This window comes from Biomphalaria glabrata, chromosome 2 (assembly GCF_947242115.1).
Source record: "Biomphalaria glabrata chromosome 2, xgBioGlab47.1, whole genome shotgun sequence".
NCBI classification, from domain to species: Eukaryota; Metazoa; Mollusca; class Gastropoda; family Planorbidae; genus Biomphalaria; species Biomphalaria glabrata.
The window spans coordinates 55,943,303-55,965,115 of record NC_074712.1 but is presented as its reverse complement, the minus strand read 5'-3'; the positions used below and the strand labels follow the sequence as shown (position 1 = coordinate 55,965,115).

Sequence of the window (21,813 nt, the reverse complement as noted above, 5' to 3'; positions counted from 1 at the left end):
TGTTCACTTGCTTGTTAGTTATTCTAAATAAACTTTAGGAATTTTTGCTTTCAGCATTCATATACAAACATAGGCGCGAGAAATCTCGCTGGTTTTATGGTGTTCAGCAACTAAAATTGAACCACAGGATAGCTGTCGGTGATGCGTAGGCCTACTCGGTATTTTTCTTGCATCAATTCTTGTATTTGTCTGCACAATCTTAGAACGTGCTTTGTGTGTCAGAACGAGACAACTGGAGGTCACTTACAAAGGCCGCGGGATACACATTTGAGACCCAAAGAAAATCCGCTGCCGAGGACAGACGCAGACTGCGAAACCATCGGAGGACAATGGTTATGCTTGTTCTGGATGATACAAGATATGTAGAGGGTGCAAGAGCATCCGCAGCAATCTGTCAAACCCAGGACCCCAGGTTCAGAAGCCAATTGCTTAACCACCCGGCCACTGCACCCCATACAACTAGTGTACAAATACAAAAATCAACTGAGATACAAATTTGGCCAAGAGCATTACTTTCTCTGCCCCAACCCACCCCTTTGTTTCATAAAGAAAGCCACCACAACAAAGCTTAGTATTATTTTTTTTGTTTTGTTTATTGCTTCATCAGTTTACAGTCTGTCACTTAGAAAGTCATTGAATACAAAACATAATTTATGATGATGAAAAAATAGAAACAGAAAAGGACATACATGCTCTGCCCCCACTCCACAGCTGACATTAGACATTACTTAACCAATGCCACCACACAAAAAGGCAAGTGAAGATTTGAAGTAAATCCAACATCAATGGAACAAAGTTGTAACAAAAGTACAATTATCTAAAAGTGTAGATGTCATAAAAATCAAGACAATACTTTGTGTGAGTGTTATTTATAACTAAAGAGACATTTTTAACACCTGATGAGAGCCCAGTTAGTGATGCTATTTAAAACTGTGTTTACACACTTGAAATATTTATGACTGTTACTTTAAATGAATTTAATTTTTCAAATACTTTTGAAATTAGTCATTTTGACAAATTAAAAAAAATACTTGCACAAGAACTATAAATATATTGAAATGAAAATGTTTTTAACTGGTCCAGGGTTTGGAGATAATGGTCAAGCTGTAAAGCACTGAAGTGCTAAATGACTTCAATTAGGATCATCCATTGTAAACTGTTGGCAACATCAGAGGGTAAACTTTAATAGAAAACTAAAATACATACAAATGGTTGAACCTGAATAGAAAATAAAATACCTATCGGCTAAGCAGTCAATGTAGATGTATTTTAGTGATACTTGTACATAAATAGATTATAAGTAGTCAGCTGTTAAGTCTCTATTCCCTAAATAAACTAATACCAAGTGTATGAACAGTGAAATGTCTGAGCACTAGTCAGCCAATGTTCTAGTAAAAAGAAGACTGTAATGTTTGAACTAAAAGCATAAATGAGATTTGTTATAAAAAAAAAAAAACCCCAAAGAATTTCACTGAATTAAACTGATGCATTAAAAAAAAAGTTTTTTTTAAAATTCAAAACCAAAAAAAAAACAAAAAACAACCCAACAACAATTAATACAGATGTTTTTCTATACATTATTTACAGAGAACAAAAAATATAAATAATTACATTTGTGTTGAAGATATAAACTTTTTCTAAGATGTATTATTTCTAATTAAAAAAAAAAATAATTTTAATATGTTTATTGAGGAAAAGCAATAAATATTATTTAAAGTGTATTTTAAATAACTTTTGAGATTTCATCCTGTAAAACACTGTATCAATATGGTTATAAACTTTGGAGGTTGTTAACAATTTCAACATTGAACAAAACTATAGAATACTGTCAACACTGAACTTCTATTTATAGAACTCATTATTTAATTACACAACATAAAACGCTCAAAATATAATGTTAGAACTATACAGAACCTGAAAGATGAAAAAAAAACAAACAACATATTTACATGTAGTCCTAAACATTTTTTTGAATCAGAAAAATAATTATCTTTTTGCTATTTATGTTTAAATTTAAACTATCTAATAAAATTTTATAATGGAATGACAATCTCATATTGATTATTACCAGTACTGGATATTTTAAGAACAATGAATATGCTTTGTTTTATATGTTTTGGACATTCCATCAAAAAATTAATATTATTATGAATTAGCCCAATCAGGAGCAAGGGGATGGGAGTGGGCAGGGTTTGAACTAAAAACCACCTTGACAACAATACCCCTTAACCAGGCAGCCATTCAATACTCAGTTTTACATTTGTGGACTTCTGCCCTATAAGGTCAGAAAGGGGAACTTGACATCACTTTATGTTTTTTTACTTAACACATACTTTTTATAAATCATGTTCTTTTGATAATTTCACTACTTATTGAATGAATCCAGGATTGCTTTGCCCCAATCAAACAGCAGCCATGAAACATAACTAAAACACATCACACAATGACTCAGCAAAATCTGACAAACTCATGCCTTTTCTTTGTTCCGGATGGGCTAAGACATAAATAACAATACATATCAAAGCAAAATGTATTGTTAGACAAATCCAGACATCAGTAAGAGTAAATTCTTACAATTCAGTGAGGTAATATTAAAAACATAGCTAAAATCAATAAGACTAGAAGATGGATGTGAATTGGTGAGGAGTATTTCTGAAAACAAAATGATTAAAAATAAATAGAAATCAATGTAACCAATACAAGAATCTACTAGGGCCATAAACTAGTCAAGGAACTCTATACATTGTCAATTGCTACTAATTTATTTTGTACTGTTAGTGGTTATCAAATATGTTGCAATTTAAATGTAATCTGTCAAAACCAATGTAGATCTTTTCATTTTTAATATATACATGTAGATTTTAGATCACAGTCAAATAGAACACATTGATGATTTGTAGTGCATTCACATTGTACATAGTTTACAACAATCATAAAGGTTTGTTTTTTCAATATTTACATGTTTGAGTTAATGAAATATAAATTAAGTGTAACAAAACCAATTTTAACTTTTCTAAAACGCATAAGAAACAACTTTTTAAATTATTATTCTGCCACAACAGATTTGAAAACTACCAGGGACCAGTCTGTAACAATTATTTGGTATTGTTGTCAACTGTATTTTTAATGCTTTTAACTATTAAGAGGCATAATTATTAGAATTGAAATTCAGAATTTATTAAAATCTGCTCCAAAAATCCACATTTCTCTATGTCAAGCGATTTGAACTTATTTTTAAAAAATCTGAACTACAAGTACCAGAGCTGATTGGAATACTTGTAGATCTAACTGAATACAAAGCTTAGTTTTTAGATATTGTGTAAAATCAATATTTTAAAACATTGTTAACAGCATCTTCTATCTTGTATACATTGGTTACACTGTGCCTTATTATACACACAAATTAAAATATTTGTGTGCTTTGTTAGAAATTTCAGTAACAGCACTTGAGCATAGCCACACAAGTACTAATCACTTTCACTAGGCAAGATTCTTTGATTGATTATATCTAAACTAAACATAGAAAATAAAACAGTTGGAAATATTATTATTTTTTTTTTAGCTTCCTAAAGGTAAAAATGAAATAGTTATTCATTTTCTTTAGAAGCAAAAACTATTTTTTATGGTTAAAAAATATAAATGCAAAAAGAATTTGAAAGGAGAACATGAAAAAGTTTAATCATAACTGAGCAGACATGATGCTAGAGATTCAATACTCTTCTGCCCAAGGATTTTCTTCAAGGTAAGTGTCAATGACTTCTTTGAGTGAGAAATTAGGAATAAGCTGTTCTTGCGTCAAATCTGTACGTGTCACTGGGTCAAAGTGTCCAACCCTCTGTAAGAAAAAAACAAAGAAACATCATATAAAAAATGCAATTCAAGAATGATCCATAAAACAAGTTCAGGAAAATGTATATAAATCACATATGACAGTGTAGAATCATTACCTGAAGATGTTCAATGATATCCTTTTTGTCATAAGTAATTCCACTGGGTGTGATAACTGGCTCTCTCATGATTTCAAAACTTATTTTACCACAAAGATAATCAGGCACATCTCTTTTCTATAAGATTTAAGTTAATAAACATGAATAAAATATTCTTTACAATTCATAAAAAAAACAAAAACAGCACCAACTGTTAAAAATTATGTTAATTTTGTTTTTTAAGCAAACATTTGTCATATGTTCCCATTTTTTATTTTTAGTAATATAATTTTAAAAAAAAAGTGATTTTTCATAACTTAAAGTTAAGCTATAAAAACATATTTATCACCTAAATTTCAAATCAATTAATTATTCATTATGTCAGCATTTTAGCATTTTCCATTTGATATCTGATGTTCCTTTTATAGATAAATATTTAAAAGTATCATCTTGTTTCAATGCCAAGGGTCTGGTAGATCAGCTAAAAGATTTTAAATTTAATTATTAGCAAACTCTAAAATAATTAAGTTCTCTGAAATTTATTTAATGAGTTTTAGTTTCTTGATAAAATGCTGATACATTTGAACAAATATCAAACACAAAAAGGGTCCTTTACTAATCAATAGCTAACATCTTCTAGTCCTCAAAGTATGTTAATTACAAGTTAAATTATTATTATTATAATAATTTTTATTTCGCAATTATTCCCATGTATTAATTAAACAAAAATATTGCTATATTCAATTTGTCAACAAATCAAATTTAAAGGCCATACTTCTATAAATATTTACAACCAATAAAGAAAAAAGTGCACAATTTCAATTTCAACAACACCCCCCCCCCTAAACTTTACCTTTCTTCTTTCATCTAGTTGTGAGAATAAACTGTTCACTTCAGACAATCTTTTCTCCTAGAACAGAAAGATTAATAATATATTGAATGTTCTACATCTATTTCATGTATGATGTTCTAATTTACATGTATTTGTTGTATTCCTAAAATATCAACACACAAAAAAATCAATAATATTTTTAATTTGGTAAAATTTCCAAAAGAAAAGAATATGATCAGTGACAGGAACAGACGTTGAAAATTTTTTTTTGAGATTTTCTACACTTGCATTTGTGAACCCCCCCCCCCCCCCCCAATGTCATAGAGACCTAAAAAAGAAGTAGAATTATTTTTAAATTTTATAGAAATTATATTTTTAGTATTTTCCTCAAATAATGTATCAAACTAATTACACTACAAGAGATTTACTGCACACATACGCAAAAATGCATGCAAAGCATTATTGTTTGTACATTTAGATGAGAACTTTGGAAAGCTTTGCTTCTTTTGCATTTGTCATCTTATTTTAAAGATTACAGATATTACATTTAATGAGAAGATAAGTATGTCCTACTAAATAGCATTAGTTATATCTAAAAAAAAATCTAAATATAGCCTAGACACCACACAAACAGGCAGCCATTCTAGGTCTAGATCTAGAATGATTCAAATCACTAGATCTAGGTTCAATTTTAAATCTCTTGTCTCATTTCCATAATAAAAATTATTTTTAAAATATAAAAAAAGCCCATTCCAAATAAAGGAGTGTAGCAATATGTTACTTTAATTGCCTTAAACCTGGCATTCATCATCTGTACAAAATATAAAATAAGCTGTGGTATTTGTCAAAGTGTTCACAGACTTACAGATTGATCCACAATGCTTTCAACATCTTCACAACTAGCCATTTCATCATTCTTCTTTAAGGATTCTATTTGTCTGTAAAAAGAAAACAAGTTAATTATAAAAAAGACTTTAAAAAAAATAAAACCTTGCATATATATTAAGTGAAATTGAATCCATTATTTTGAATGAGAAGGTTTCAGTTCTGCATTTTCAAAAGCAATTTAAACATTGCACTCTATCCAGAAGAAATAGTAAATAAAATAAATGAAAAATGGACAAGCTCTCATCCAAATCACAAGAAAGATGATGCCTATTATAAGCTATCCTGACAAGATCAATGTCTAATCTTTCAACTCAGGACCGGACACAACAGAATGAGATGACATATGTACCGGAAACTCAAAATTGGAACCAGTGAAATCTGCCCATGTGGAGTGTCACCAGAGAATGCTGACCATGTCCTCCAAAACTGCTCCCTTTACCAAGAGGCCCGTACAAGACACTGGCCCCAAAACACCCCAATAGAAAGAAAACTGTATGGAGAGCTTCCTAATTTGGAAACCACTGCACAGTTCATCTCATCTATTGGTCTAGTCATCTGAACGCTCCAACATACAAATGAGAACCAAGAAGAAGAAAAAAAGTCTGCTTGAGTAGGAATTCCAACTTGAGCCTTCATGATAGAAGGCCACTGTGTTTTGCCACTAAGCTATTCAAGTACTTATAAAGAGCCTTCATGATAGAAGGCTACAGTGTTTTGCCACTAAGCTATTCAAGTACTTTTAAAATTTAAGGTTTTATTAGTACAGACCTGCCTACCAAAAAAAGTCCAAATGCGTAACACTTACAGTCAAAATGCGTATTATGGCACCAGAATGCGTAACACTTACGCAATCCACTATTTTGTCAAATATATATATATATATATATATATATATATATATATATATATATATATATATATATATATATATATAATATTAGATGTCATGATTAGATCTACAATCTAAATCTAGATCATTAGAGATGATATCTAGACTAGATCTGGAACTATGTCTATATAATGAATATAATCTACTCTAGATCTAGGCTCAAGAGTGTTACCGATGCCGTGGATCCGCTACAAACGTAGACCGTAGGTCTATTCTATACTAAGACTAAGAATCTAGCCTAGATCTAGACTATATGGTAGTTATCGATCTAGATCTAGTCAATCTAAATTTTAAATCATACTAAAACTAATTTCTACTAATGAACTTACAAAAAAAAAAAAGTCACGTTGGTGTTTCAGCTAACTGACGGTACCAACCTGGTACCAACCCGCTACTCCCTCACTCTCGCGTTCTTCATTTCTAGACATCTAATTGCTATTTAGAACCAATCAACGTATAGATCTGGGCACATTGTGTTCACCCCACCTTTTCTGTTTCCCCTCTCTCCCCACAGGTGGGCTTAGCGTGACCTCCTTGACCGCTTGTAAGCTAGTCTAGAGAGGAGAAAAAAAAAGGATACGAAATGCGTAACGCGACGGGTTAAAAGCGTATTTGCGTACTGGCGGTCATTTTTGGGAGATTTTGCGTAACGAATATGCATTTTGCGTAACGGTAGGCAGGTCTGTTAGTCCATTATTAGTTTCAAATTCTTATCAAACAACATAATGTAGAATTTTCTATATTAGCCCACTGCTTGCTTTATAATTTATAACACTTTTCATTTTAAACAAAAGTTAAACAAGTTAAACAAAATTAATTTTTTTATTGATACATGTGTTGTCATCAACGAATAATTCTGTTAAGTTTCAACTTGATCCGAGAATAGGAAGTGGGAGAGCGTGTAAAAGATTTTGACCAGATAGACAGAGTGAATTGATATTTAATAAGCAAGGTAAAAAGATGATTCTTTTAGATAGTAGTTTAATTGATTTAAAGTATTATATTGGACATGATGTATGCAAAGAAACAACTAACAAACCTGACTCTGTCTTCTTTGATGAGTCTATTCAAGTATGCTTGTAGATCAATTTCCTGCTGTATCCTTTTTTCTTCTATTGTGTTCCATCTCCTTTTTTTAGCAACTCGCAGTGTATTTGTGATATCATCACCATAGTTTAATTTCTGTTCCTTGGCCAAATCATGAGCTGGAAATTAAAAAGCTTTTAAACTCTATTTACTAATCATGTTAAAAAATAAGAATTTAGATATGTTCATTCAGACAAGTATTTCATTTTATTTTTTTACCTTTCTTCAATGAAGCAATGGCTTCATCATACAAATTCTGTTCTAGATAAGCTTGGCCCATGAAAAAATGTCCTTTTACCCATGACCGGTCAATTTCAAGTGCTCGCTGGCAATCTTGGTGAGCCTTCTCAAACTGTCTTAGTTTTAAATGGCAAAGAGCTCGATTAGTAAAAAACAAGGCTGTACTTGGATTTTTAATCTGAAAAAAAAAAGTCCAAAATCATAATATTACCCTATTGTCTTTTGTTCCTTAAAGTAAAATATTTAATAATTTTAAGAAGCTATCTGATACAAACACTTCACGTTATGTTTGAGTGAAACTGGTGTCATAATGTCTTCTATAGTTATTATGTTTTATCTTGTGCAATGCAGAAATTGTAATGAGTAATAAAGATTATCAACTCCTAATTAAAACTGTGTTAATTATGAAACCAAAGATACTCAGAATTAAGAGTACCTCTTATTAAAACACTCTCCAAAAACAAAAAAAAACCACATAAAATCCAACTGGGAGTAGGTAGAGTTAAAATTATTTAATGTACATTTTACTTCTTTAAATTTCTAGTCTTGACCTTGATCAAATTAAGTCTACTTAGACTAATTTGATAAAATAAAAATACATTAGTCTTAGATAAATAACAATATAGCCTACTAACTATTGGTCTAGATTTTCAAGTTGTAAATCTTGCCTAGTCTAAATAGACAGACCTAAAATTCTATAGAGTCTAGATCTAGATAATAATCTTTATAACTTAGATATTTTACATAATCTAGCACTAGGCTGCATTTGAAAGTGAATGTTGTGTTTTTTATTTATTTTCATGATCTGATTTAGTTTGTTGAAAGGTTCCTTGTAACTGTACCTAAGTGGGCAAGCATTTTTGTTTTTCTCTGTCTCTAGATAGGTCTATAGAATTGATCTAGCCAGATTCTGTATTAAAATTAAATCCTTGGTCGTGGGTCTAGAACAGAGAATCTAGTTCTAGAAAGTCCAATATGACCACATCCTGCAATGAACTGAAACTACCCATTGTTTTATTTTAATTAGGATAGCATTTTGCAGACAAAGCGGACCTACACCTCTATGCGCAACTAGATCAAGTGTTTTACAAGTTACACGCTTGAATTATAGAATTTTAAATAAAAAATAAAAAAAATTCCAGACATTTACAAAAATCACCATTAAAAGAAGCAATTTCCAGACTTTTTCAAGCCTGAAATCTGATTTTGAAAATTCCAGACTTTTTTCTGACCTGTACTAACCCTGAGGGAATCGGGCCTATCACAAATGTTTTTTTTTCTCTCTAGATCTCTTCTAATTAGAGTCTGTATGACATTCTATATGGTTATGTAGACCATGAGTGAGACCTATATAGATAAAATAAAAAGATGTCACACATGTGGTAATCACTCTGGACTATGGTTCGAACCCTGTGCACTACCATCCCACCCTCCTGCGGAAGATTTCAATTCTGAAGGAAAATCCAAAGCAAAAATATGTACAACACAACAATCTAGAATAATACAGAATCTCTCTCTAAATATATATAATTATATGTATACATAGAGAGAGTCTAGATCTATATCTAATTATCTAGATGGCTGCCTAGTCATGTGGTTACATGCGATATGGACTGTCTTTCGATGGTAATGACAGTATGAGGTTCAAGCCCTGCCATAAGTCTAGAATTAGTAGAATAGTCAAGAGCTCTAGACTGAGTCTAGATCTAGATTGCTCTCTTAAACTTAGTCTCTATGACTGACTTGTTCTATGATTGATATTCTCACATTTACTTAGTCTTACTCAAGTCTTAGCTCTAGTTTCTAGACGATGAATAGATTTATAGTATATACTATAGATTAGATCAATCTAGAATGTACTTACAATTGCTTTTGTGTAACAAGCTATTGCATCGTCATATTTTCGAGCAGCGAACAACTTATTGCCTTGGTTTCTTAGTTCTAGGGCACTCATTTTTTTAATCCTTGAAAACAGTGAAACACCAGTTTAGGCAGTTAGTCCAGTTCATTTGGCTGCATAAAGAGAATCAGAATGAATAAATGATAGATCTATTTAAATTGTTAGACTAGAGCCAGAGTAAAGCTGCCTTATTGAAAACACCACTTTTGTATCCGATATCGGACATCTCACAGTATTTTCACTAATGCGTCTTTATTTTGATGGTTATTGTCACAACAACATTCTGGTGGTGAGATGTCACGATGTGTTGTGATGCCGGGGATTTTACTTGAATTCAATAGTTAACAAAAATGAAGATCTAGAATCACAATTGACAATTCTTTGATAAAACAAAACTCTGGAACTTTATTAAATACAACGTAAGTACAGTTTATGTACAAATTACAAATCAATGAGCATGGAACATATTACAAAGGCTTTTCAAACAGAGCTCTTAGAAACGTGACTAGCTACAAGGACTTAATATTATCGACTGACTTTACTTTCTTACTACCGTCAATTCTCTGGCGCTAACTCTTTTCAAAAATGTCTTTGTTTAAATTCAAATCAACCAATAGATTTCAAACATACTAATTAAGTCCCTTGGGTAAATCCTGACTTGAATGACAAGTGTCTAAATTTGAGGATTAAATCCCGAGACTCATGTCGAGGGCTTATATTTCTTTTAAATAAGAAATGTACACACAATTCTATAATGTGATCTGTGACATATTACCCCCCTCTCCATTTAGCATTTGTATGGTAATAGAAATGCTCATATGTATTCAAATTATTTAAATATACATAAATACCATACATGAAACTATAGAAAAATGGTTGAGGTAACATATGACAAAATAAAGTCAACTTGGAGATAAAAAATATGTAAATGCAGTGAATAAAATTATTGATGACTTTGAACACCTGTTTCACTATACAAGTGGTTATGAAAATGAGACAATGCTTGTCATGAACAATATCAAAAGTTGTACAAAGCATAAATTTTGAATTGAATAAGTTATGAAGCTTCATGATGAAATTAAAATATGACATTATAACTCATTTGTGAAAATGTGTACATGGAAAAAATATATTGCATATGAAAAATTGACATAGAAAAATAATTGTGATAGTACATGACAATCTTCTGAGAAAATAATACTCAATGTGATATAAATCTCAACATGAAAAATTCCAATTGTCTGTCATGTATCTGTACTATCATAATAGGATATATGCAATAATAATATACCTGAAATAAAATGCTCATGATTTAAAAATTAAAATGTCTGATGCATGTCATATGTAAAGAGATGCTGAAACATAATTAAAAAGTATCTTGAATGAGTGACCTTCCTCAGTGGGTTGCTTGGTGCTAAAATAAATGTAACATCTGATATAGAATACCTGTTGAAAAAATATGTGGAAGAAAAATATATATACAATTATGTTAAGAATTAAATACATCTGGAAAGTGTGTCAGCGAAGACATTCTCACGTCCAGGAATTGTCTTGACCTCAAATTGGTAGTCTGTAAGTTGTAGACTCCAACGAGTTAAACGACTGTTCGCTAACTTCTTTGAGTTTAGAAATGCTAGTGGTGCATGATCAGTTAGGAGTGTGAAATGGGCACCTAGTAGATATCTGGAGAACTTGGCAATGGCCCATACAATGGCTAGACATTCCCGTTCGATGGTTGAGTATCTGGTTTCAGCTGGTGACAACCTCCTGCTGATGAAAAATACTGGGTGCAACGTCTCTTGGCATTTCTGTGAAGTGTCTTGGTAACTCTGCATTAGGCATGCTCCTATGGCTGAAGATGAAGCATCTGTGGCTAGGTAAAATTGCTTCTCTGGATTCGGGAGTTTGAGAATAGTGTCTCTTGAGAATTCAGCTTTAATGTTTTCGATAGTGGTATGTAGCTTTGTAGACCATGGAATCTTCGTTGGTTGTCCTTTTTTAGTGAGTTCAATCAATGGAGCTATGAGTGCTGTGTAACCTGGTATGAAATGTCTGTAGAAATTACACAGACCCAAAATACTTCTCACTTGCTTTTTACTGGTGGGGACTTTGATGTCTAGTATGCGTTGAATAATGTCCTCTTGAGGTCTCAGCGAATTGTAGCTGACTTTATAACCCAGGAAGGATATTTCTGACATGGCTAGTTCTACCTTACTAGGCTTTATGGTAAAACCATGTTGTTTCAGTATGCTGAAAACTTCTTGTAGTCCTTTGATATGTTCGTTCCATGTCTTATGGAATATGCAAATGTCATCTATATATGACACTGTGTCAGAGCGATTGCCTAGTATGCTGTGAATGGCTCTATTAAAGGTGCTGCTGGCGTTGACTAGACCAAATGGCATGAAGTTGAAATGGAATAGTCCATAAGCTGTGGCTTCATTTGCTTTTTCACATGCAGATATGACTATGTTTCTGGTATCTTGCACATGTTGAAACGCTGTCTTGGTTTCTGATGAGATTGAGTTTTGGCGAATAATAGCTTCTTTGAGGATTGCCATTGGTCCTCGTGGGTTGGCGCCATAAACCATCTCGAAAGGTGAGAATCCTGTGGTTTCTTGAGGACTTTCTCTGTATGCAAACAGAGCTGCTGGTAGCAATAAGTCCCAATTCTGTGGATTGTCGTGTGCTATTTTTGAAATGCACCTCTTCAAAGTACCGTTGAATCGTTCGCAAAGCCCGTTGCTTTGGGGATGATAGGGCGTTGTGAACTTCATCTTGATGTGGTACATGTTCATGAAGTCTTTGGTAATGTCAGCTGTGAACTGTGTGCCTCTGTCAGAGAGGATAACTTCTGGGAAACCAATTCTGGAAAATATCTCTGACAAAGCTCTGATTATGTCAAGTGCTGTAATGTTGACTAGAGGTACTGCTTCTGTCCATCTTGTACATGTGTCAATCAATGTCAGGACATACCGATGGTTTCTTGCTGAAGCTACTGGCATAGGACCAATCAAATCAACTGAGACTTTTTGGAATGGCTTGTCTGTCAATTCCATATCCTGAATAGGTGCCTGTGATTTGTTGTTCTTAGGTCCTTTGACTTGGCAAATATGACATGACTTCACGTATTTCTTGACGTCTTTAATGATACTTGGCCAATAAAATTCTTTGAGGATTCTGGCTTTAGTTTTGACTACACCCATATGGCTGGCGTGTGGAATGTTATGTCCTGTTGCCAGTATTTCTTTCCTGTATTTCTGTGGCACTATTATTTGCTGAATGGTATTGTCTTTATGCATGGCATTCTTCACCAGGAGGCCATCTTGAAAATATGGTTTATTTGTTAGATTCAGCTGTTTGTTTGCTTGAGCCTTCTGATAAAGTATTCGCAATGTTGGATCTCGTTTCTGTTCTTCTTTGAAGTCATCATGTGTGAAATATGACTTGTCTTGATGGACTTCAGTTTGACTAGTTAGAGTTCTTGTATCATTGTTAGAGACTCTGGGCATATCGTCTTGTTCTTCAAAGTTCAACATTGGACATTCGGGAATTGGAGGTGGACTTATGACCGGTAGGGATGGGCTTGATGTAACTGGGGGTGTCCATGTTGAATGTTCTTGATTATTGCTGGCTACTGGACTAGTAACTGGTTCTGTTGCATTCTGCATAACTTGAGTAACTGAGGTAGCCATGTGATTATTTTGGCTAACTTGTTCAGGTGCCAAATGTTCTTGTTGTCTGGTCATGGATCTTGTCATTACTGCTAAACATTTTTGACCTTGCTGTATGGCATTCGTCCATTCAGTAAGTTCTTGAGGAGTGCATTCTTTAACTCCCTCTATGTTTCCAATGATTAGGTCCACTGGTAGATTGGGTGTTACTAATGCTTTTGTTTGACCACTGAAGAATGGTGTAGTAACATAAATGATGGCTTCAGGCAACTTGCTGACAGTTCCGTTGAATGCAGTGGCTTGGACGTGGTTGCCTGTGAAACGGTTTGCGTGTACGAAGCGTTCATGTACTAATGTGGACGTGCTTCCGGTGTCACGAAGAACTTCCACCTTCTTGTCTCCTACAAAGCCTGGATAAAATTTGAGACCATTGGACTTTGCAATGACTGTCATAGTTGAGTGCTCATTGTAATAGCTTCTGTTATATGAGCTTCTGTTTGGCATATATTGTGGTCTGGAGTCCTGTGAATGACTTCTGTAGCGAGGTTTGTTGTTATCTGGTTTATTGTTTCCAGGTGCTTTGTTGAGATTGTATTGCTCTCTATTGTTGTATCTTTGAGTTGGTGATGTGGGTCTATCAAAATTTTGATTTTTAGAGACTGCTTGTTTTTTCCAACATTCATGATTTTGGTGACCCTTTTTATGGCAAAATGAACATTCTGTGGTTCTGCTGCGGCATTGAGACGTGAAATGCCCTAGTTTATGACATTTGTTGCATTTGACTTTGTCATCTGACTTATATCTTGCATTTTTGTCTTGAGCAAAGCAGACAAAATTTTCTTCAACAGATGGTTTGACTGACTTGTTTGGATAGGCTGCTCTATATTGTCTGATGATCTTGGTTAATGTCTGTATATCAGTAGGATTTCTCTCTATAATGTAGGATTGAATATCTTCTGAGTGAGCATGGGTGATGTTGTCGATAATAATATGTTGACGAAGAGCTTGGTAACTTTCTTCTATTTTTGCCATGGATACCCATCTATCAAACCACATTGACATATTAGCTACAAAAATTTGAGGATCATCATTTTGCTGTGGCCTTTCATTATAGAATTTCTTTCTATAGTTGGCTGAAGTTGCTCCGTATTGGCGCAGTAGAGCTTCCTTGATATCAGAGTAAGTGCTGCGTTCATTGATGGACAGTTGTGAGCAAATGTTGACAGCTTTGCCAGTCAAAAGGGTGAGGAGTGAGCTCGACCAATGTGCTTCAGGTAGACCGGATGTTGTAGCTATTTCTTCAAATCTTATGAGATACGAGTCCATATTGTCAATGTTTTCGTTGAAAGCCGATATTTTGTTCATTAATCTGTATTTGTCAAACATATTTGATTGACCTTGAATTGGAATGCTTTCTTTATTTTGTTTTTCGAATTCCATTTTTTCTTTTTCATGTTGCCTTTGTTTCTCGGCTTCTTGCCTTTGTTTCTTGGCGTCTTGCAATTTTTTTTCTTCTAATTGCATGCGTTTTTCAGATTCTTGTAATTTTTTTTCTTCTAATTGCATGCGTTTTTCAGATTCTTGCTCTTGATATTCTTTCTCTTCTTGTTTCTCTGCCCACTGGTCTGGCTTTGAAATTTGCTTTTCTTTGGCAAATTCTATTAATTCGAAGAATCGTTGTGTTCTAGAACTGGAAGCCATATTTAATTTTTTTGTTAGTTTCTTGTATTGGAGCAAAATGTTCAATATCTGGATTTTGGCTTTATTTCAGATATAATAATAATATAGATCTATTGAGCCGATGTACTTTTTACTGGTTTAACAGTTGGTTAAATCTGGTCTTCTGTTTACTTTGTGCTGCTCAAATGATTATTTACTGGTCTTCTTTATAATGCCAGTTATTTGATTTACTGGTCTTTTATATTGCCAGTTATTTGCTTTACTGGTCTTTTAATATTGCCAGTTATTTGCTTTACTGGTCTTTTAATAATGCCAGTTATTTGCTTTACTGGTCTTTTAATAATGCCAGTTATTATGTATATTGGTCTTATTCCTTTTGCCAATTACATATAATAATAGTTTTCGTGAGTTAGACGTAACTCTAACGAAAATCTTTATAAAAGAATTATCGATAACCAACTGACCTGTTAAACACAGAAATTCTGTCCTCCGTTAAATAAGAATGAAGTTCCTTTGAAGAGTTTAGAAATTGGTCCCAGATCTAGATCTTGAATAAATTTCGTTAAAAGTTGTCCATGTACTTTTGTTAGTCGGAGAGTGCCAAATATGTCACAACAACATTCTGGTGGTGAGATGTCACGATGTGTTGTGATGCCGGGGATTTTACTTGAATTCAATAGTTAACAAAAATGAAGATCTAGAATCACAATTGACAATTCTTTGATAAAACAAAACTCTGGAACTTTATTAAATACAACGTAAGTACAGTTTATGTACAAATTACAAATCAATGAGCATGGAACATATTACAAAGGCTTTTCAAACAGAGCTCTTAGAAACGTGACTAGCTACAAGGACTTAATATTATCGACTGACTTTACTTTCTTACTACCGTCAATTCTCTGGCGCTAACTCTTTTCAAAAATGTCTTTGTTTAAATTCAAATCAACCAATAGATTTCAAACATACTAATTAAGTCCCTTGGGTAAATCCTGACTTGAATGACAAGTGTCTAAATTTGAGGATTAAATCCCGAGACTCATGTCGAGGGCTTATATTTCTTTTAAATAAGAAATGTACACACAATTCTATAATGTGATCTGTGACAGTTATTATAGAAGTAATGGTAGTATGGTGCGCGATTCATTTTTCTAATTTTTAACACATTTAGTTTTGTATTCCTGTCCAAGATCATTTTTCTACTAGGCGATAAAGTACACTGGATGAAAGAGTGCTATTTTGACCTCATATATATTAATGGGGGTGCTTCCGGTACTAAGGGTAGTTTATAGTCCCATGGTGCATTAACCAAGCAAGAACTATATATTTTGATTCAGGATTGAAAGGAGAACATGTATATTACACTTCCCTTGCTTTCCATTAAATCTATTCAGAATTATAGGGGATTTTCTATAAGGCTCACCTATTTAGAAAATGTAAAAATATGAAACAATTTTTTGTTGTTGAGTTTTCATGTATTTTTATGTAATGTTTTCTTTAATGTTCATAGTAAAAATAAACATTATCAGTAAATTTTTAGTATCTAAAAGACAACAAAACATGCAAGCAAATTATAAATACACTAGTCGACCCACGCGTAGCATATACCATTATTTTGCAGGGCCGGCCTTGCAGCAGTTAATATTTATAAAACATTAGCCCTTCAACGCCGCATACTATATCAAGAGGCCCGATCAAGACTCTGGCCCCAAAACCTTCCTATAGAACAAAAACTATCAGGAGAACTGCCTGATCTGGAAACCACTGCGCAGTTCATCTCAGATATAGGATTACTGATCTGAACCCTCCGACATGTAAAAAGAGAATGAAGAAGAAGAAGAATTAAAAATTATTTAAGCAAAAAAAAATTATTTTTTTTGAATAAATAATAAAAATTACTTTTGCAGAATTACTTCCCTTTCCACCCCAAAAACAAAAAATTATATCAAGTATGCTCTCCCTTGCCATTGCTATATCTACTTATAGCATTGACCTTGCTTAAATTTTAACCATCAATGTGATGTGTATGGCAATTAGTCTTTTCTTTTGCACCTGGTAGTTCCCCTCTTGCTTGACCAGAAAATACCTGAACTGAAAGAACTAGATTATTAAATCATTTTTTAAATGCATTTTGTCTGATATAGTTTACAAGGCATTCAATATCGTTGTCAAGGGAAGAAATGTCTCATGGGGTTTATATTTTGATATACCTACGCCACCCCTCTTTTACATCTGATTTTATTTTAAGTTGAGTGTTAAAACAAAGCAGCAGATTTAATTTTATTGAGCAACCATTGGGTGTCGAGCTTATAGATTATCTATATCACTAGATATTTATTAGCTTTGTATAGATGTTTTCATTATTTTTTCTAGATCTAGCCAATAGAGATAGAACAATTCAAATTTAAAAAAATCACATAGATGATATATGATTATCTATTTCTAGATTAATCTAGATGATAGATCTGCTAGATCTAGTTCTAGATGATAGATCTATAATCTAGATCTTTAAATTTTAAATAAGAATCAACCTACATCTAGATTGTCCTAGATCTAGGACCTAGTAGAATCGAGTCTACCCCAGGCCCTAGAATTAGAATGGAGCATAGAATCATAGAATGGCCTAGATTCTATATGTATATTGAACTAAAAAATAATTTTAAAATACTAAAATCTCTAACTCTAAAATAATCAAAGTCTAAAATATAATGTATAGATCTATAATCTTAATTTTTTTGATATCTGTAGTCACACTGTAGTGTCTGTGTATCTAAATCTAGGTAGTGATAGATTCTAGATCTATACTATAATTATAATAGATCTAGACTAGATTTTGAGTCCCCTCTTCCTCTTTCCTTGGGGGTTCCAGGTTAGGGCTTGCCTTGTTAAGTTGGTTGCAGGCTTGCGAAGAGTGTGACCTATCCATCTCCAGCGTCTCTGAAGGATATCTACTTCAATGGGCTGCTGTTTTGTTCTTTGCCACAGTTCCTCATTCGAGATCTTGTCTGGCCAGCGGATCATAAGAATCTTCCTCAGGCAGGTATTGATGAATACCTGGATTTTTTCATGGTGTTGATGATGGTTAGGGGTCTCTGCTTCATAAAGTAGTACCAGCTTAACAATGGTGTTAAAGAGCCTGATCCTAGTGGTGGTGCTTATTTCCTAGATCCCCAGGTGTTCTTCAGCTGATGGAAGGCTGCTCAAGCTTTACCAATGTGGGTTCTGACATCTGCATCTGTTCCTTCATAGTGGTCTATGATACTGCCGAGATAGGTGAAGCTTTCCACCTCTTCCAGCGCCTCACCTTGGACTGCAATGGGTGTATCGTTGGATGCCTTTATCTTGAACACCTTGCTCTTCCCTGTTTATGGCAAGACCCATTCTAGCTGAATTGTCTGCAACAACATTTATCTTTTCCTGCATCTGCTGCTGTGTGAGAGAAAGAAGAGCCAAGTCATCTGCAAAGTCAAGGTCATCTAGCTGTTTCCACAGTGTCCACTGTATACCATTCCGCTTCTGGTCTGTTGCTGTCTTCAAGACCCAATCTATGGCTAGTAGAAACAAGAAGGGAGAGAGTAAACAGCCTTGTCTCACTCCTGTTTGGAATTCAAATGCCTCTGTCAGTTGTCTGTCATGCACTATTCTGCAAGTCATTCCCTCATATGACTTCTTGATGATATTAATTAGTAATTTTTTCAGGTACTCCATAGTGTCTCAAAGTCTTCAGAGGGTCTGTCTGTCCACACTGTCAGAAGCTTTCTCATAGTCTATAAAACTGACATAGAGAGGGGACTGTTCCAAAATTATGATCTGTGCATGATCTCTCTTTTCAAAAGCCAGCCTGTTGGTCATGGAGATGAGGATCTACAGCATCTTTCATTCGGTTTAATAGAATGCGGTTAAACACTTTCCCTAGAATGGACAGTAGTGTTATCCCTCAATAGTTGGAGCAGGAACTAAGATCACCTTTCTTTGTGAGTTTGATGAGGTAGCCCTCCTTCCACTCTGGTGGCACTTCTTTTTCCCATATCTTGCAGAAGAGAGGGTAGAGTAACTTCACGCTGGTATCAATGTCTACCTTTAGTGCTTCAACTGGGATGCTGTCAGGTCTTACAGATTTGCCATTCTTCAATTGCTTGATTGTGCTGCAAATTTCTTCCTTGGTGGGTGCACTGCACTTGATAGGTAGGTCCCTCGTAGCTGACGGTATCTCTGGTGGGTTTGCAGGAGTTGGTCTGTTAAGAAGTTCCTGGAAATGTTCAATCCATCTCTTCTTTTGTCCTTCTTCATCTGTTAGCACGTCACCATTATTGTCCTTTACTAGTCTCTCTGACATGGCAAATTTTCCAGATCACTTTTTGATGACTGAGCACCGGTCTTTGGTACTGTTCTGAAGGGCTGCTTTTTCTGCTTCTTTTGCCAGTGCTTCAATGTAGTTTCGTTTGTCTGTTCTGATGCTACGCTTGACATTCCTATCTCTTTCAGCATATTCTTTTTGTGCTTTTCCGTTTGCTGCCCTTGTTTTACTGTTGTTCACACCTGCTTTCTTCTCTCTTCTTTCCTTGATCTTCAGAAGAGTTTGTGATGAAATCAACTCCTTGTGGGTGTATGACTAGGTACCCAGGATTTCTTGGCATAAGAAGGTTACTGTTTCTTTAACTTTCTGCCACGTCTGTTTTACTGTCTCCTCTTCTAGCAGACTTCTAGGAGCTGGAAATTGTTTGATAAGGTGACTTTGAACTCTTCCTGTTTTTTGCAGTCTTTCAGCACAATAGTATTGTAGTGTTGGTGTTGGTTGGGCCCACTTGCCCAAGTCTTCTTCAGCTTCAGTTTTACTTGAGCGCACAGAAGATGATGATCTGAAGCAACATCTGCTCCTCGTCTTTCACATACATCCTGAAGAAATCGATGGAACTTCTTCCCAATACAGACATGGTCTGTTTTGTTCTCTGTTGATAGGTCTGGTGATATCCACATTGTTTTGTGTATTGGTTTGTGTGTGAAGACAATTCCTCCAATCAATAAGTTGCTTGTGGCACACATATCTGCAAATCTCTCTCCATTTTCATTCATCTCACCTAATCCATGTTTTCCCATGATCTCTTCATATCCTCTGTTGAGGAAGAGTGGACGGCCTAGGAATACATGGTGCGCGATCTGGAAACAGACGCCAAGCAGATGGGCAAGGTGTAGAGACAGTTGGAGAGAATCGCCCAGAACTGAGATGCCTGGAGGAAGCTGGTTGGTGGTCTATACCCCAGAAGGGACCACAAGCAGAGATGATGAGCCGCTAATTAGGTCACAAACACTAAGAAGTGTATTATATATAGATATGTTGTTTGTGCGTGTGTGTGTGTGTGTGTAACAAACACTAAGCTTGCTCTAAAATAAGTTTTTTTGGTCAACCAGCTGGCTTGGGAAGGACAGATTTATCTTGATCTATAGGTAACACAATTCACAAGCAACCCCCCCCCCCCAAACGAAAAATATCTAGCACTGACTTTTGGGCTGTTACATACACTGAGCGTGCTAGATATGTAGAACAGCGCATGTTTTGTTTTTAGGTCAACCAGGTAAACTGTTGTGTCCTCCAATATCTTGGGGAGGGCAGGATTATCGGCTACCAAAGCTTATAAGTAATATTAGGCTCTCTCCCAAATAAATAATATATGAATTTATAAATGGCCTTAAATCTCAAAATAGCTTCTAAAGAGCCTTTTCAAGACATAAGTACCGGTACAGTAATATGTCACATTGTCGATAATGCATTACTGGGCTTAGCACCTTATACTTATGTGTATCGTCTTTTTCTAAGCAGAGATGGGCGATATGGAGCATGGGAAAATGACTGAAATCTATCTGTCTTGACATGGCATAAGAAGAAAATGATATATAGATCTAAATAACAAAATTTAAAGATTATAACGCTTTTATTACTTTTAAAACACCATACTTCTCATGTGTTTGAGAGTTTCTTATGTCAACTTATAATGTTCGATTCTTGAAGGTAGCACTAGAAAAATGTTTGAAACTTTAAGCTCTTGAATTTGAAACTTAGAAAGCATTGACCTGACCCACTTTAACATCCAATTTAATAACAATCATAAGTAGTAATAGTAATATAATAAAACATAATACAATATCTACTTTTTAAGACAAATCATGACAAATGGATGAGTGAAAGGGAGTTCATAGATTAGATTATTAGATCTAGATATCTAGAATCTAGACTAGATGTAGATACAAATAAATAATTAATATAAATATAAATAAAATAATAATTATTTATTTATTCATATTTTAAATTTATTGAAATGAGTTTTTTTTTAGTTTGTAACGGGGAAACAAGAATAATCTAGATTTATACATCTAGTAGTAGTAGACAGAGATCTAGGTCTAGATCTAATAGTAATAGAATAGATTCAATAGATCTACTAGATTATAGTAGATAATCTATTAGATCAAGATAATACTCAGAGCTAGAATATCACTTCTTAACTTGTCTTTTCAGATGTTTACTTCCCAGAATCCAATGCAAAAGTAGGACTTTCTAATGTACGAAATATCACTAGACGTCTAGTATATTCTTATTCTTAGATTGACTTAGATCTATATTATATTCTAGATCTAGAAATAACAAAAACAAAACAAAACGCAATTGAGCTAGAGACTAAATCTAGATACAGCCCAGTTGTTTA

The 21,813-nt window shown here is 34.0% G+C and overlaps 2 protein-coding genes across 9 annotated transcripts in view; both read right to left on the bottom strand.

The window, feature by feature from the left end:
• Positions 1–574: 574 nt before the first annotated feature.
• LOC106056208 (E3 ubiquitin-protein ligase CHIP-like) overlaps positions 575–21,813 on the bottom strand; it is a 21,272-nt gene continuing 33 nt past the window's right edge. Inside the window, exons 1-8 of one of the 8 annotated variants that reach the window (XM_013212842.2) lie at positions 21,607–21,746; positions 9,726–9,874; positions 7,841–8,039; positions 7,575–7,740; positions 5,624–5,696; positions 4,780–4,836; positions 3,948–4,064; positions 575–3,835 (exon numbers count right to left, since the gene is read on the bottom strand). In XM_013212842.2, the coding sequence (XP_013068296.2) occupies positions 3,710–3,835; positions 3,948–4,064; positions 4,780–4,836; positions 5,624–5,696; positions 7,575–7,740; positions 7,841–8,039; positions 9,726–9,815 (828 nt within the window). In that variant the 5' untranslated portion in view covers positions 9,816–9,874; positions 21,607–21,746 and the 3' untranslated portion in view covers positions 575–3,709. Of the gene's footprint in view, positions 3,836–3,947; positions 4,065–4,779; positions 4,837–5,623; positions 5,697–7,574; positions 7,741–7,840; positions 8,040–9,725; positions 9,875–21,052; positions 21,226–21,262; positions 21,372–21,482; positions 21,502–21,588; positions 21,747–21,813 lie in introns of those variants that run through there. The other 7 variants (XM_013212849.2, XM_013212826.2, XM_056021515.1 and 4 more) reach the window with 7 other exon arrangements.
• Positions 9,881–17,642, bottom strand: LOC129924775 (uncharacterized). The gene is made up of 2 exons (XM_056021507.1): positions 17,109–17,642; positions 9,881–16,538 (listed from the first exon to the last, which is right to left on the bottom strand). The coding sequence occupies exon 2, from the start codon at positions 15,134–15,136 to the stop codon at positions 11,258–11,260; it is 3,879 nt and encodes a 1,292-aa protein (XP_055877482.1). The 5' UTR covers positions 15,137–16,538; positions 17,109–17,642; the 3' UTR covers positions 9,881–11,257.

Bases quoted from the DNA above. Each gene is read 5' to 3' on its own strand.
- LOC129924775 (XM_056021507.1), bottom strand. From the start codon at position 15,136: ATGGCTTCCAGTTCTAGAACACAACGATTCTTCGAATTAATAGAATTT.